Genomic DNA, 16,278 nt, shown 5'->3' on the forward strand with positions numbered 1-16,278 from the left:
GATATGTGACAATGGATGGGAGTCCATCATTTCACTTCCAAGTCCAATCGACAGTCATCCGATCGTATGTACCGTGTCATAAGTCAGTAAAAACGATGGCAAAAATCCATGAATTGGGCTTCGAATTGCTTCCTCATCCACCGTATTCTCCAGATCTTGCCCCCAGCTATTATTTTCTATTCTCATATCTCAAAAGAATGCTCGCTGGGATGAAATTTTCGTCGAATGAAGCGGCGATCGCCGAAACTGAGGCCTATTTTGAAGCAAAGGACAAATCGTACTACAAAAATGGTATCGAAAAGTTGGAGGGTCGCTGTAATCAGAGTATCACCCTTTAAGGGAATTATGTTGAATAAAAAAAAACTAATTTTGCCAAAAAATGTGTTTTACTATGGTAGGCCGAGGACTTTTCAATTGTTTCAATTCAATTAATCTGCTCATCAAATTTCAATATGTTATATATTTGGTATAAAATTGTTACATCTCTTATATTGTCACCTACTCGCTTATACTATTTGTTTGATGCACCTATATCAGCACAATTTATATTAGCAATTGCTTTATTGCTTTCATTATATAAAAAGTTCATATTTTTAACATAACATAGCATAATTCTTAATACAGGATTACCTACTGTATTAAAAATACGTAATAAATACCATCGGCTATCTCAGTTCAATAAAATTAATAAGCCCGTGACTGTTCCGACAAAAATGAGCACGGGTTTGGCGTTGATTAAGATCCTTTCATAATTTGATATCATAATACCAGCCAAATATTTTCAAAATGTTCCAAGCATCACACACTGGCACTGTAATCTTTCACATGTCACCGCTAAGATCGTGCAAATACAATAAATTATTTTAAACTCTTATATTACATTTTTTTTACATTTCGCGCATATGAATGAAGTATCATTTCTTATATTAATTCAACACTAACATCAAACAAGTTTTATAGATGTTACGTAGTTATAAGTGATTTTTGAGGTTTGAGATATAGATGACGCCTAATCTTACTGGAAGTCCTAAACTTCAAACAATATATCTCATTTACGTTTCATTTAAAATCTACAGTGATTTTTGTGGAACAATTGTTTTAAAAACAATGCACCATGTCATAACTCGAAGAAAATGAAGCAAAAATTGAAGGAGGCGCTTCGAATTTTTTTACCACCCACCATACAGCCTAGCCTTCTAGTGACGACAGTCGTTTTACAGACCCACACATAATATTCTAATGAAAGATATTTGGCTCAAATGAAGAAGTTGGTTGCGAAGTTGAAGCCTGTTTTTTTAGCTAAATCAATACTTCTACAAAAAACGTATACAAAAGATGAAGGGATGCTCTACTAAATATGTTATTCTTGACGAGCCGTCTTACCCTGACTAAAATTTGATATTATATTAGTAATACAGGTCTTATGTGTTATAGGGAGAGACTGAAATGGAGATGAGACAGAAAGAAACGATGATTTAACTGAAATAATAAAGAAAATGGAGCAATGATACTTAAAAATAAACAAAGAAAAATAAAATAGTAAATAGATAAACATAAAAACTTCAGAGGAAAGCTTTAATGAATACTTAGACATAACATAAAAACGGAATGAAAAAATAATGGAGATAGAGCTTACAAAAGAAAGCCCGATAAAAACACTCCACAAAGGAAACAGAAAGTTTTTTAGGGGATGCTCATTCATTTAGATACAGAACATGTAAATTCTGAAGCTCATAAATAACCAAATATGATTCTATTACTTTATGTGTTAGATACTGAATAACAATGGATTAAATAAAAATACAAATAGGTTTCTCCATATTTTTTATTAATGTTATACATAATTTTATTAATTACTTTACAACATTCTAATTTACGAATTTATGAGTATTTCCTTTGAAAAAACCGGAGTTTTGCGAATTTTTATATCTAAAATATACAATTTGAATCATTTGATACATTCCGTAATACTGTCACTTAGATTTGTCAGGATATGTTACACATTCTATCAAATATATGGTGTATTTTATGAGTGATAGAATTTTTAATAGGGTTAGTACTCATTTGACAGGTGGTAGAAACTGTTCTGTAAATTGGCTACATGTTTATATATTTTATTAGTTCGAGTTGAACCTCTAAAATACTTTTATAATTTAGCGGACATGAATCATTTAATTTCATTAATAATAATTTAATGATCTTTAACACTTGTCGACGGAATTTTTTAATTGATTTATAAAATAAGTTCAAATGGAAAATCTAACCACAGTTGAATGTTTGTTTTGGGACTTTTTATGAGTTATTTATCAGCCACCTTTCTACACATTTCTTTAGACACCATACTGTGATGAGAACATCAAAACATCATATTCCAATTAAAACATATTCAAACGTTCAGCTTCAAACGGAATTTATCAATAATGTTAAATTTTAGCACTCTGAAAAACACACCTTTGTTATGGCAATACTCGAATTTAACAAGAGACATATATACATATAAGATTTCTTATAAATGCCCATCATATTCATTGAATTTATTTATTGAGCATACCTGAGTTATATATTTTTTGAATATTTCCTAAGCTCAGAACATTTTGTACTTATCCGCAGGTGATATTATTGGTCATGGTTTAAAACAACCTGTACAACACATTACATAGTATCGAAAGAGCAACTGGAAAGGTCCATGTTTGAATGTTTCCGTTATTTTCTCTTATGGGACTGACTCGGAGATAAACCTCCCTCCCATTCAGGGGCTGAAGGGATCGATAGTTTTTGGTAAGGGTGGTTTTCTCCTCGGTTTGAATGGCTTCGAATATTTTAACCTAAAACGGATAGTTAAGATCATTTCAGATAACCTAAAATTTATTTATTAACTGGTATTTCGGTTCTAGATTGAAATAAAATGGTTGATATCGATTTTAAAAATTGCGCACATAAAAAATATTGTTCCTAAAATGCCTCATCCTGGCTTATCAGTTTGGAGATCCACGATGATTGAAAGAACTTGCTTATTAAACATTTGTTCAGTTATATTTCTAATTATGGCATGAGGGCCTACAAATTTCCTAGCCAGATGAGCCAGATTTCCAAACCCTATATTTGTAATTGTCATTTCATACTGTGACGAACAATCAGATTTGAAACTCATCTATGTGGGTATACTACAAGATGTTGGGCTAATATTGTATTTACTCTATGCTAGTGATCCCTAAATGTGAAGGAGTAACGATGGCCACATTTGCTCTTAATATTGTCCTACTCACTTCTACTACTACTTCTTATTTTTGTTTTGGCCTAAAAGCAGGCGGTGGAATGCATGACGCATACCCGGTCGCGGAGACTTGCCCTGGAGTGACAAGTTGGACCGGGTTAGTGGGACTGCCTCTGGGCTTACCAATACACTAAACCGAAACCTTATGGATCGCTACTGTTACTGCATTAAATTTGGCGATATGGCACCCGCTGATCGGGCAGCAGTTATTGGGCACGAGGACCCGGCGATTCTATTGATTCGCGAACTTGAGGTAACACACGACTAGACACTGTTGTATGGGGACAAAAGTTATGACTGCAGCGACGTATGAGGTCGTTTCAGCCTGGAAAAGGGGGGGGGTAGGTTAACGGTGATGTGGTGCTAAGTTCCCAGCTAGCGAACAAGCGCGTTTTCGGAAGAACTTGGGCTGAGTTGTTAATTGTGGAATGACTGAGATTGAGAAGTGCACGATAGATAGGACTTGATAAGAGCGGTTAGGTCTTCTGGGAGGCCTAACCACACGCATTTTGCGATCAAATCATCGTACCAGACCTTGTCGGACGTTTTGGTTAGGTCCAGCAGGACTGCTCCAAGCTTTTTACGTCGATCAAGAGCGTGATAGATGTGTGCGGTCGGACGGTTCTACTACTAATAATAATTAGCGAATAAAATACTACCAAGATGAGGACATCCATAAAGATCCAAGAGTTTCTAAGGTAAGGGTCAGGGTGCAATTAATTAGTCAGTTTGCAAAAAAAAAACACTAGGTACACAAGATATGTGCCATGATAAATTGAAAGAATTAAAAGTATGATTATTACCGATATTGTGTTTAACAAAAGAACACGCCACCAATGATGAAATTATGGCTTACCAGAAAAATGGCAAAAGATCTTCGATCAAACCGAAATTACTTTTGCCCCAACCCATAATTAGTTATACTGGTATAATATAATGGCTAGTATATATCTATATATAGTTAAAATTTGTTAAGATATTCTATATTCCTAATTTTTCACCAACCTGTTATAATGACAGTGATGATAAGGTTTAATTTAAGACATATTTGTAACACATAATTATAACGTTTATACCCTGATAATTACGTCAATTTTTTTTGCGTGCAATATGCATTAGAGTGCTATTTGACTAAATTATCATTATCTATACTTCAAAGTCTTAAAAATAGCATATTTGTTAAAAAAAACAACTAAAATTAATAAACCTTTTTAAGTAAAAACACGTATACTCACTTGCTTCTTAGATATGGGCAAAGTGCTCGTAAAGAGAGTCCAGATTACACCCTCGTTACATCCGGGAGTTGTTAAGGAGCCTTCGTATCTATAGAACCCGGCTTTGTCCCTGGGAACGAAATTTTTCACGCTAAAGTCAGTAAGGACTTTGTGCTCGTTAGTTGTTTCTTTCAAGCTAGCAATGATTTCTAAAAGGGGCTTGAAATCTTCATCGTCATCTGGAGAAAGCTGAAAGAAATGTTTGTAAAAAAAAGGGAACAATAGCTATTTTAGATTAAATTGTTGAAAACAATCAGTCCATTCTCTTGCATTTTACAGTTGAAGTTCTTAATTCACCCTTCTATTATTGGAATTTTTACTATTGGGAAGAGATTTTTTTCTAAATATTTATTAGAAAGAACAGTTATATATGAAGATAGTCTACTAGGAAATTAATGGAAAAGTTTTATTTTTAAAGAGCAAACTTTTAATGCCTTAGTTAATTTAAGTTTAAGTTAACGCCAAACTCTTCAGCTTAAACGAATAATAGTTATTATAAGTGTGAATAATAGTTATATCACACTAAACTTATTTTATGTTGATATTATTATTTATTTGGATATTGGAATGCATTCCCTATAATTCCATATATATTTTCATTCCACACTCGAGATTTCCGTCTCCGTGGTGGAACATACAAAAGAGAATAACGAGCTTTTACTATACTGAACTTACATCAAATAAAACTCCTAATACAGCAATACCGTGTGTGTGTTGAGCAGCTTCAGTTAAATTGCTGTACTTTTCATTATAATGGACTAAATGTAACTCCAATGGAAATCTGAAAAGAAAATTATTCTATTTTGTATTTTCTAAACAGGTTTGAATAATTGACGAAAATACTATTTCTATTCTAATATAAAAGACATGTAATTTAGTTATAACTATGAAGCTGGACGTACCGAAACTCAAAAATACAAAAAAGTAAGATGGAACAATGTTTGGTGAATATGGTGACTTGAATACAACTTAATATTAAAGCGCCCCCGTTGTCTTGCTTTTGGCCTAGTGTGGCTGTATTGAAACCTTTCTTTATTATTTATTTGGGCATATCAGGTCTAAGCTTCACTTCACGGCGATTTTTCATTTCAATTTCATTTTCATTTCTATCGAAATAGTCCATCATTCATTAAAATGCTAGAACTAGTTCTCATATTTTTTTATCTACGTAACATACTCCTCATGTGCTTCATATAGCAGTTAATGTCCATTCTGGTACAAAGGTAGCACGAATATTGAAGCAAGAAGATTGATATGATTAGAACTCAGAGAAATGTCTCAAAATCTATTTAAACACCTTATATTATAAAATGTGTGCAAATATTTTCACTATTTAACAACAGATAACCACAACTGCAATTCATTGTTCGCAGTAACATCTCGCATTTCGTTTGTTCTATGAGTCCAATATTACAGATATACAACCAATAACAACAGAAGTTTTTCCCATTTCTGTTTGAATATGATTTCTGGTATAGTTCAATGAGATAACTTCAAAACCTTGAATCTTACGACCCAAAATCAATTCACCAAATGAGCTAAGGATATTGACGATTACGTCACGTATTAAAATTGAGACAAATTGGTGAAGGCATTGTGTTTTATAAAAATTGTTTATATCCTAATTATCCGAAATTTCCATTCGATACTCTGTTATCAAAACTAATTCCAAATAATCCTTTAAATGAATTAATGTAAATAAGTAAATTAAAATTCATAAAAACATAAATGCATTTTTATGTTAATACCACACAAGAATAAATAATCAATAAAAATCAATATATTAATATAATTAAAATTGCAAATATCATTTATGTTACGGAATTATGTAATGGGTAAAATATAATAATAATAGTCAGATTTAGAGTCCTGAGATCCTGTAAATAATTAAAGATAGATTACGTCAGCATTATAATTTAATCATAATTTTGTCAAGAAATTGTGTCCGATTATAAATAAAAAATATTTGTAAAAATTATATTCAATTACCTATAATTTGACATGGTATGTTCAGATTGCCAATGGAAATGTAGATGATCCAGTTTATAAGTACCTATTAAACCTCCGCCAGTTACAGTAGGCACTTCAGCAGAACTATGCAGTCTTACTTCAGCTGGAAGATGGATTAGAATATAATTAAATATCAAAGGACGTTCCAAACTTGTATACCTGAATGTCCATTGTTTTTCAGCAAGGCTGTATTGATTTGACCATAGCCTACCAGATTAAAGGGATGGTAGTCTTTCTTGGTAGCAATGAATTCATTAAGAGCAATAGGTGACTGCTTTTTGCCCGTCAAACAAAGCGCAGCCCAGCTTTCTGAAAAGGAAAATATTATCCTATATCTCACTTGTCAAGTTTAATTTTATTAGTAAAAGCCCTAGTTTATTGGGTCTGCGAACAATATTTTGTTTATTTTGGTTTTGGATAAACTTGATTCTTTATTGAATGAATTTAGACTAATAGCAGACGTAAGTAAAATTCGTGAGAAAAGACTTGGTCCACGCACGAATCAAAATCAAAAGTGTGATCAAATTCATGGTTTTAATGATTTTCATCTAACAAACTGTGCAAGTCAATTTCTGCATTATTCTGGATTGTTTCTTTAAGTAAGGAGTCAATAGTTATGGCAAATAACAAAAACGTTTCTTGATAAACTGGTATTTTTTCATATCCTAAATGTTAAAAATAAATTTAAATATTATTCGCAGTATAATAAAGAGCCATTGTATATTTTATAAACTAAAATTAATAATTATTTCTTGAAAAGCAATTGTTATTAATAATGTTTAATGGTTATAAGTGATACTATTATAATGTTGTGTGTATATTATGATGTATATCAATGCATTTGTTTCAGACGATTTATTTTAATGTATGCGAGTTTCGGTAATGCGATTTAAAAATAGATTGTATTTATAGAATCCTGTAAATGTTTGTATATAAATATAGAAGCAAATTTTCCTTTTTTTTAACATCTTATATAACTCATTGTTATATATTATGAATAAAATAGCAATAAGATCTTATAATATTACGAAATCGTTGGATATATAATAAATTATGATATGCATTTTTTATTCCTAATGTTTTTTACAAAACTTTCTATATTTTTATTTATTTTTTAAAATTCATATTATGAAAATATCAATGTCCGATGTGGTAATATGTTTATTAGGGTCATATGGTGGAAATATCCAGTGATTAGGCGAATATATGCTAATAAATGAATATAAATATCAAATATATGCACATGCACCATTGAAATATTATTGGGATAATTTATTGTACATTTTATTCAATAATTATTAAAAACGCTAAAAATTTATCTCGGTTTTTTAATTTTGTTAATCAAGAACTCATTGTCAATATTCTATAAATAACGACAATCCGTGATAATAAATAAAATAAAAAGTTAGACAAAACCCAAAATAGATTATAATCGCATGGGGAAATGTTTGGGCTGTATGGTGGATGCGGTAAAAATTCAATGCTCCATGAAAACCTTCAGGTCGTTACCAAGCTCATATAAACTGCCTCATGATTGTCATCATGCTTCCACAGTAGTAAAAAATCACAAGGCCTTACTTCACTTTACTGTTTGTTGCCTATATCTAGAAAATAGATGTTGTTGTTCACATGCCGGTAAACCCTCTGCATTATTCGTTCCCGCGCCTGTTAACATAACGAAAAATGTCGTATATCGCAAGGTGCTGCACTGAAGAGAACCAACCTATGCAGCAAAATGCATAGTTTATGATGCTATTAAAGCTGATGTCTTGTTGACAAGGCAAATTAAAATTAGCAAAAAGGTAACGCGACATTCATTGTTCTTTGTTCAGTTAGTTATCCAATACATAAATAATAGCAACGGATTCTTGTGATAAAATATTTTACACTTCTATTTTCTAGATCTAAGGTCTATTTCAATCTATCAATCAATTATTTTTCAGGTGTAGCTTACAATTAAAATATACTGTTTTTTTTGTTAAATTGTTTTAAATTCTTTCTGATCGTCGATACTTGGAGAATGTAAAAATATTTCACTGAAAAAATATATGAAGTAATTGTAAAAACATTCAAATACTTTAGCACTTACATGAAATTTAAACAATGTATGAGCGTAGACCCTGAAAACATCAACATATGTCTAGGGTTAAACGTTGAGCTATTTTATATCTTTCAAAATAATAGTGTAACATAACACTATTAACACACAAACAAAGGTTAATTATAAAACGAATCCAGAATACTTTTAACTATGGCTTTTAACTTGAATGTGTTTATACAGATCATAACAAGTTTTACGGTTTTCGAAACAACATTGTGATGTCAAGCAGTAAATTAAAATAATATTTATGCTGACCTGCGCCTAATAAAATTTGATGTTTAAAACAGTGCCAGCTAACAGTTTATTAGCTTAATAGAAATAATGATTAGTTAACTTGTCATTATGAAATTCGAATTACATACATCGATTCAGATATTATTACAATTTATTAAGAACATGGATCGATAGCAGTTAGATCATCGCAATTTTTTCCACAAAAACTCTATTCATATCATTCCGCAACTGTCCTATTTGTACTGCTTGACTTTTGCGATTTATTCGAACTGAGTCGATTAAAGAATTTTTCTTTTATTCATTTCTTAGATTATTATCATATCATTTCCGTTATATAATATAACTATCCTGATATGTAGAAGATCGCTTCAGTAAGTGATCTGCTGTACAACTTATAATCTAAATCTTCAGGCCTGACACATAGATGGTGCTACTAGAATTAAATCCATATGTTTTTTATTTAGCCTTAACCCTCAAAAGATGCGTGTATAAATTTGACAAGTGTCGGATTATTATTTTGTGAATTATAGCATTTTGAGTGAAGCAACTTTTTTTTTATTGTGAAAAAAATGGATAAAAAGGAATTTCGGGTGTTGATAAAATATTGCTTTTTGAAGGAAAACAATACAGTTGAAGCAAAAACTTGGCTTGATGCCGAGTTTCCGGACACTGCCCCAGGAAAATGAGCCATCAAGGATTGGTATGATAAGTTTAGACGTGGTGAAATGAGCACTGAAGACGGTGAACACAATGGACGCCCAAAACGAGGTTGTTACCAACGAAAACATTTTAAAAATCAACAAAATTATTTTGAAGGACCGTATATTGAAACTGAATGGTATATCAGACACTCCAAAGATATCATCTGAACGTGTACATCATATCATTTACGAATATTTGTGTATGAGACAGCTCTGTATAAAGTTGATGCGGCGCGACCTCACTTTTGACCAAAAACAACGACGAGTTGATGATTCGGCAGTGTTTGAAGATAATCAAGCGTAATTAACCCGAGTTTTTGCGTCGATATGTGACAATGGATGAAACAGGGCTCCGCTATTTTACTCCGAAGTCCAATCGACAGTCATCCAAGTGAACTACACACGATGAACCCGCTTCAAAGCGTGGGAAAACGTAACAGTCGGCTGGCAAGGTTATGGCGTGTGTATTTTGGGATGCGCATGGAATAATTTTTATTGACTACCTTGAAAAAAAAAAGGACCATCAACAGTGACTATTACATAACGTTATTGGACCATTTGAAGGACGAAATCGCCGAAAAACGACCGAATTTGAATAAAAAGAAAGTGCTGCTTCAACAAGACTATGCACTGTGTCACAATTCAGTAAAAACGATGGCAAAAATCCATGAATTGGGCTTCGAATTGCCTCCTCATCCACCTTATTCTCCAGATCTGGCCTCAGCGACTATTTCCTGTTCTCAGATCTCAGAAGAATGCTTGGCCCCGGAAGTCCCCGGCCTACCATAGGAAAACACATTTTTTAGGCCAAATTAGTTTTTTTCAATCAACATAATTCCCTTCAAGGGTGATACATTGATTATAGTGACCCTTCAACTTTTCCATACCATTTTTGTAGTACGATTTGTCCTTTGCTTCAAAATAGGCCACAGTTTCGTTGATCACCTCTTCAATCGACAAAAATTTCTGCTCAGCGAGCATTCTTTTGAGACCTGAGAACAGGAAATAGTCGTTAGGGCCAAATCTGGAGAATACGGTGGATGAGGAAGCAATTCGAAGATTCATGGATTTTTGACACGGTGCATTGTCTTGATGAAGCAGCACTTTCTTTTTCTTCAAATGCGGTCGCTTTTCGGCAATTTTATCCTTCAAACGGTTCAATAATGCTATGTGATAGTCGCTGTTGATGGTCCTTCCTTTTTCAAGGTAGTCAATGAAAGTTATTCCATGCGCATCCCAAAATATAGACGCTATAACCTTGCCAACCGACTGTTACGTTTTCCCACGTTTTGGAGCGGGTTCATCATGTGCAGTCCACTCGGATGACTGTCGATTAGACTTCGGAGTGAAATACTTGGGATCATTATGTTTGATCATCCTCAAACATTGCCCCGAATCATCAACTCGTCGTTGCTTTTGGTCAAAAGTGAGCTCGCGCGGCACCCACTTTGCACAGAGCTTTCTCATACCTAAATATTCGTGAATGATATGATGTATACGTTCAGTTGATATCATTGGAGTGTCCGCTATTTAATTCAATATCAATTTACGGCCATTCAAAATCATTTTGTGGAATTTTTTAATGTTTTCTTCGGTAACAACCTTTTCAATTGATTTGTTACGTCGAGACCTTGAGGGACCGACTATCACCCAGGAAATTAACAAAATTGCAAGGTGACATGAGAACAGACTCCATTCCCATGTCAATATCGAAGTAACACACTCTTGGATAACATCAGAACTGAACACATGCTCAAAACAATCAAACCATTTGATCTTGTATAGTGTACTGTAAGGAGGTGCACTTAATAGAAAAACAGTAGTGTTAATATATAAACATTATAACACCAGAGACTAAGATAGGGCCGATGAGTTCTCCTAGATATATACCTAGATTTAAGTTAATGTAAAAACAAATTGTAGGTTAGTCGGCAAAGACTAATAACAATGTAATACATAAATTAAATTTTTAAAAAATTATCATATTATCGAATTATATAAAAAAAACATTAAATGTTTCCCGATTATGTAACAAATCGTATTTAAATTTATTTCAGTATTTAATTATTTTTATTGCAACTCGTTGAATCCGCTAGGTTAAAAACCTGACGAAATATTTCCTTGCCAAATTATGTAATGAATATTTATTAGACTTAAATGGAATAATGGCCAGTGTCCCACCTTACGCATCCTGTTGAAGGCGAGATTTGTGCTACTGTCGTATCCCAATTTTGTTTAATAAAATGTTGTTAGGTTATTATCCGGTCATGCAATATAATATCTGTTTGAACTGATTTTTTTCTGTGTGTCTCAATGACGAATATGCATTTGGAGGAAAGAGTTGATTTGAATCCTGATAATTAGTGTTGTCGTTTAAATAATTTTGGAGACTTGTGAATTAGGGATGTTGAAAATGAAAATGTTTTTGCCCGATATATTGATATATCGATATTTTTGTGCCGTTATTTTTTCAAAGAGTTATGGACAGTTCTAAATGAGAGTATCAAACTTCTCGTCGCAAAGTAAAAACTCTATTTTCAAACATAGGGTTTTCGAAGGAAGGTATCGAACTTTTGTTTGGGATTTCAATTTATCGAAGTGTCCATATTTTTGTCCGCGGCCGAAAACTCTATCTTTAGTAATCAGACTCTATGGAACATTTTTTCAAGAATTGTTAAACCAAAAAGGTTGGGGAAAAGGTTTTCAGTCATTTGAAAGAACATAGTTCATAAGATATTCTAAGTATAATAGTAGTGTAATTCGTTTATTCCCCCTTAATTAGGGGATTGAAAAAAGAAAGACGAGAAGCTGGAAGAGTATGCGCTGAACCAGAAATGCTGTAGATAAAACAATACTTCATAGAATTAGCAATTAGACAAATCAAAACATTAAAGCCTGAAAGAAGGCAAAGATTACTCGCCATGGAAAGCAAGTCGATGGAGATCGACCAATTATAGAGTAATTATTAGAGCTAACGTATTCAAAGCGAATAATATAGAATCGACAGTAGATACAAATCTTGTTGGAAAATCTCAATGGAAGTTGCCACAAAAATTGACAACAACCTCAATCCTAAAAAAGTTCCAGGAATGCGATATAAAAACAATTTGAGAAACTGCTGTTAAAGAGTATTATACCATTTATAGAATGCAACAGAGGTTGTTGAAAGGCATTCAAAGGAAGAAAATACTGCTTTGCAATATGTCTGAACCTCTCACAAGCCTTTGACCAGGTATATAAAGACTGTTTTGATGAATTTACCTCAAATTGTTCTTTTGGAATGGCATCCATAAATTGCCTGATAGGGATAAAATGTTTAGCATCAAATCGCCAATACTATGTATTAATAGAACTATCTAAACTTATCTATTGATAAAACCTCATTAAATCTTATTGAAACTTGTTAGTTAACAAAATATAATAAACACAATCTGCGATAAATGAAATTAATTCCATAATTATTTATTACAGCGACAATAAGCACAAACAAATACATCTAATATCAAAATATATATCAACACCGATTACAAAAATATATACATGTTACGTTTTCCGAAGTGATTTTAAGTAATCAACGATAAATGTTTGAATTGTTTTAAACTCTGTAGGATTAGATACATATATATCGTCAAACTATTAAACGTAAATCAATATTGTTAATTTTAAATTGACGTTAGCGCGATTGGATTAATGGGATCTGATAGATTTCAGATAATAGGATTGCAGCTTACCTTCATTGTCGTATTTCCAATGGCTAGCGAATGCTGGACCTAAAAATAAATTGACTCATATTAATAAAATGCACAGCATGATACAGGTCAAGATTATCAGTTGAGGTTTTACGTATTTCAAACTTGTGTTGTTTGAAGAAAATATTAACACCATAATAACATTTCAAATAATAGATAATAGTTGAGAAGTCGCTGGTATGTCTAATAAATAATATAAGGTGTATTTTTATAGTACAATCTTACTGTTGCCCAATCTTACAGAGGATGAATGAATGATAATGAGAAGATATTTTGGGATAAATGGTTTTATAGTATGTTCCTATGATGATCAATACATATATTTTTGCATGCGTTTGAACCAATCTTGGCACCGAAAAACATTGACCATGCGATTTATTCTTGATATGCGAGTATTTAAAAAAAATAATTTGGTACCAAATAAGGACTGTACGGAGGATGACCTATCAATTCGATCTTCTGGCCGCGCCAAATAAGCGGGTGTTTCAGCAGATGTGTATGATCTTGTACTGACATAATGAAGAATGATTCTTAGCTGCCAATTATATTCTCGTATTTCACGAGGCACTGGTAAATAAACGGTTATGTATCAATGTGAGTACACCTTATGAAGGTTATGGTTGGCAACTTGATACTTCAACGTCAACTCTCTACCTACCCAATGTATTGGCTTATCTGTCGCAAATCCAACTTTTTATTACACGACAAGCTTTATTGTATAAGTCTGTATTCAAAGCCTATTTGGTCATATGGAATCCAATTTACTCGCTAATCAGCTAAATATGCGAAGTGACAGTGAAGTGCGTCGACTAAAACGCCTAGTACCATCGGATCTGATTATTGCCTGGATTGGATTGGCATATATAGAGTTTAGAATAAGCTTTAAAATAATACCAATTAATTAAAATAATATTTTGTACAGGATCACATAATGAAGTGGTTTTCTATATGCCATGTATATATAATTTAAACATAACAAACACTTATTGCCCTCTGGGCAAATTGTGGAACTACTAAGCGTAATAATAAAAAAAGTAAATACTTAAATCATGTAAACCCTAATTAAACTCAAAACAAAAGCTTGTTTTTATATAATTGACGCAAATACTGCGGGAGGTTTATTAAAATGGGTAAATGAGGTTAACAGATTTCTAATCTAATCTATGAGTGTCGGTATTCTTTTGTTATTTATAGCTTTTACTAGTTATGATTTAATAATCATTTATCATATGATAAATTATATGATGATTTAATAATCATCATACTTGTTTGTTTTTTTGTTTTTCGACGCTATCCTTGTTTGAACTATCTATCTGTAACAACATTATTACCGATTTAACTTTCAGTGAATGAGTGGTCGACAAACCGTTCAACTATTAGGTTATCACATATATTTTTTATCAATAAACATTTTGTTTCTGAAAATTTCATATGCAGTGTGAATTTCAATCTGAAAGTAATTGTTTTTGGGAATCTCAAGCAAGAAAGACTATGACAAAAAGAACCACAGCTCTTTGGTTTAAACAAAGGTATTTATGTCTATAAATCTCGTTTATTGTATTAAAGCACTGAATTTATATATCAATATATGATAATTGAATTTCAGAAAAGTAACCGACCAAAGTATTTAGAACGCTGAATCTATAGTTGCTACCTGTTCTGTATTGATATTTAAACATTATATTAAAAGATAATGTATAATTAAATAATATTATAGAATTCCTATTAGAACCAGTTATAGAATAAAACCTAATAACTGCAGATCTGTTTGGTTTTAACGTTAACTGTTACTAATGTTTACTGTTTTTAAAAACGCTCAACAATTGGCCAGGTGCAGAGAATTCCAGAGATTATAAACACATCCTGTTATATCCTTATATTTAACTGAAGCTCTCGACAATGTTTAGTATTCACTTGCAAAGCGCTCAACTGAATACTTAGAAAGAATATTTAGAAATTGAGAGTGAAACTAGGTGAAACCCACTTAATAATGAAAGAACTTGAAGCAGGTGTACAACAAGAAAACTGCAATAAGCAAGCAACAACATAAATAACCGGACCTAGACGCAGGACCTAAAAGTCAAGGACATCAAATCAGTGTATATTAAGTTCACAAGTATCTTGGCATGAATGTTTATAAAAAACTCTATTGAAATAATAAGTCCTTGTAAAAACAAATTGTAGGTTAGTCCCCAACGACTAGTAACAATAGATTAATTTATACAAAAATAAGTAGACTGGTTTGTCTTTACTTGAGACAAATATTTCAAAGAAAAATATTTAAATATAAATATTGATTCGTAGCCTGGGTTTTTTTTTCCACGACGCTGTATTGATATATCTGAAACTCTTAAATATAACGAGTAAAAATGTATATTAATAGGAACTATATCAAAATGACAAATCATTTTAGTAATCTAATAAAAAGTTACGTGACCAAAATCCTAACAATATATGCAATCAAACTACTATAAATTGCATGGTCAGCCCAAAGCCATTTATATTGGGAGTTGAAAAGAAAACGGTAGTGTATACGGGTGATTATACTAATAGATCACATTGTAATGTAATGATATCTGAACCCTACCAACGTAGATTTTTATACGGTCATTAAGGTTGTTGAGTTCATATAAGTTAAAATTAAACTTAAGTAATGCACATATTAGAGAAATACTACAATTTTAAAAGAAAATTTGTTTAAAAAAAGAGTTAATGTATACAATATCTAAACTACAGCATACAATGCTTTTTTGAAGATGCATTATTCTCAGAAATAGTTTATGGAGATTGTTTTCCTTTCCAAAATAGCTTGCTTACAAAACCAGCTAATAGAAAACCATAAAATTCGCGAGATACTTCTTGTCAAAGAGAACACTTAATTTGAAATTAAATGGATTACACCAACTGGCGTCTATATAACGTCTACATCTGTACG

At 32.1% G+C, this 16,278-nt stretch overlaps 1 protein-coding gene across 2 annotated transcripts in view; it reads right to left on the reverse strand.

Moving 5' to 3' along the window:
* Window positions 1-1,807: 1,807 nt before the first annotated feature.
* The window catches only part of LOC143190775 (putative carbonic anhydrase 3), a 29,458-nt gene continuing 14,987 nt past the window's right edge, over window positions 1,808-16,278 (reverse strand). For both annotated transcript variants that reach the window (XM_076395335.1, XM_076395334.1), the window contains exons 2-7: window positions 13,326-13,364; window positions 6,718-6,867; window positions 6,538-6,661; window positions 5,224-5,329; window positions 4,510-4,737; window positions 1,808-2,825 (exon numbers count right to left, since the gene is read on the reverse strand). In XM_076395335.1, the coding sequence (XP_076251450.1) occupies window positions 2,631-2,825; window positions 4,510-4,737; window positions 5,224-5,329; window positions 6,538-6,661; window positions 6,718-6,867; window positions 13,326-13,364 (842 nt within the window). In that variant the 3' untranslated portion in view covers window positions 1,808-2,630. The remainder of the gene's footprint in view (window positions 2,826-4,509; window positions 4,738-5,223; window positions 5,330-6,537; window positions 6,662-6,717; window positions 6,868-13,325; window positions 13,365-16,278) is intronic.

The sequence above is a fragment of the Rhynchophorus ferrugineus genome, unplaced genomic scaffold, assembly GCF_030347505.1.
Source record: "Rhynchophorus ferrugineus isolate W39M unplaced genomic scaffold, kcgeb_rfMv2 rfM2, whole genome shotgun sequence".
Classification (NCBI taxonomy): Eukaryota; Metazoa; Arthropoda; class Insecta; order Coleoptera; family Curculionidae; genus Rhynchophorus; species Rhynchophorus ferrugineus.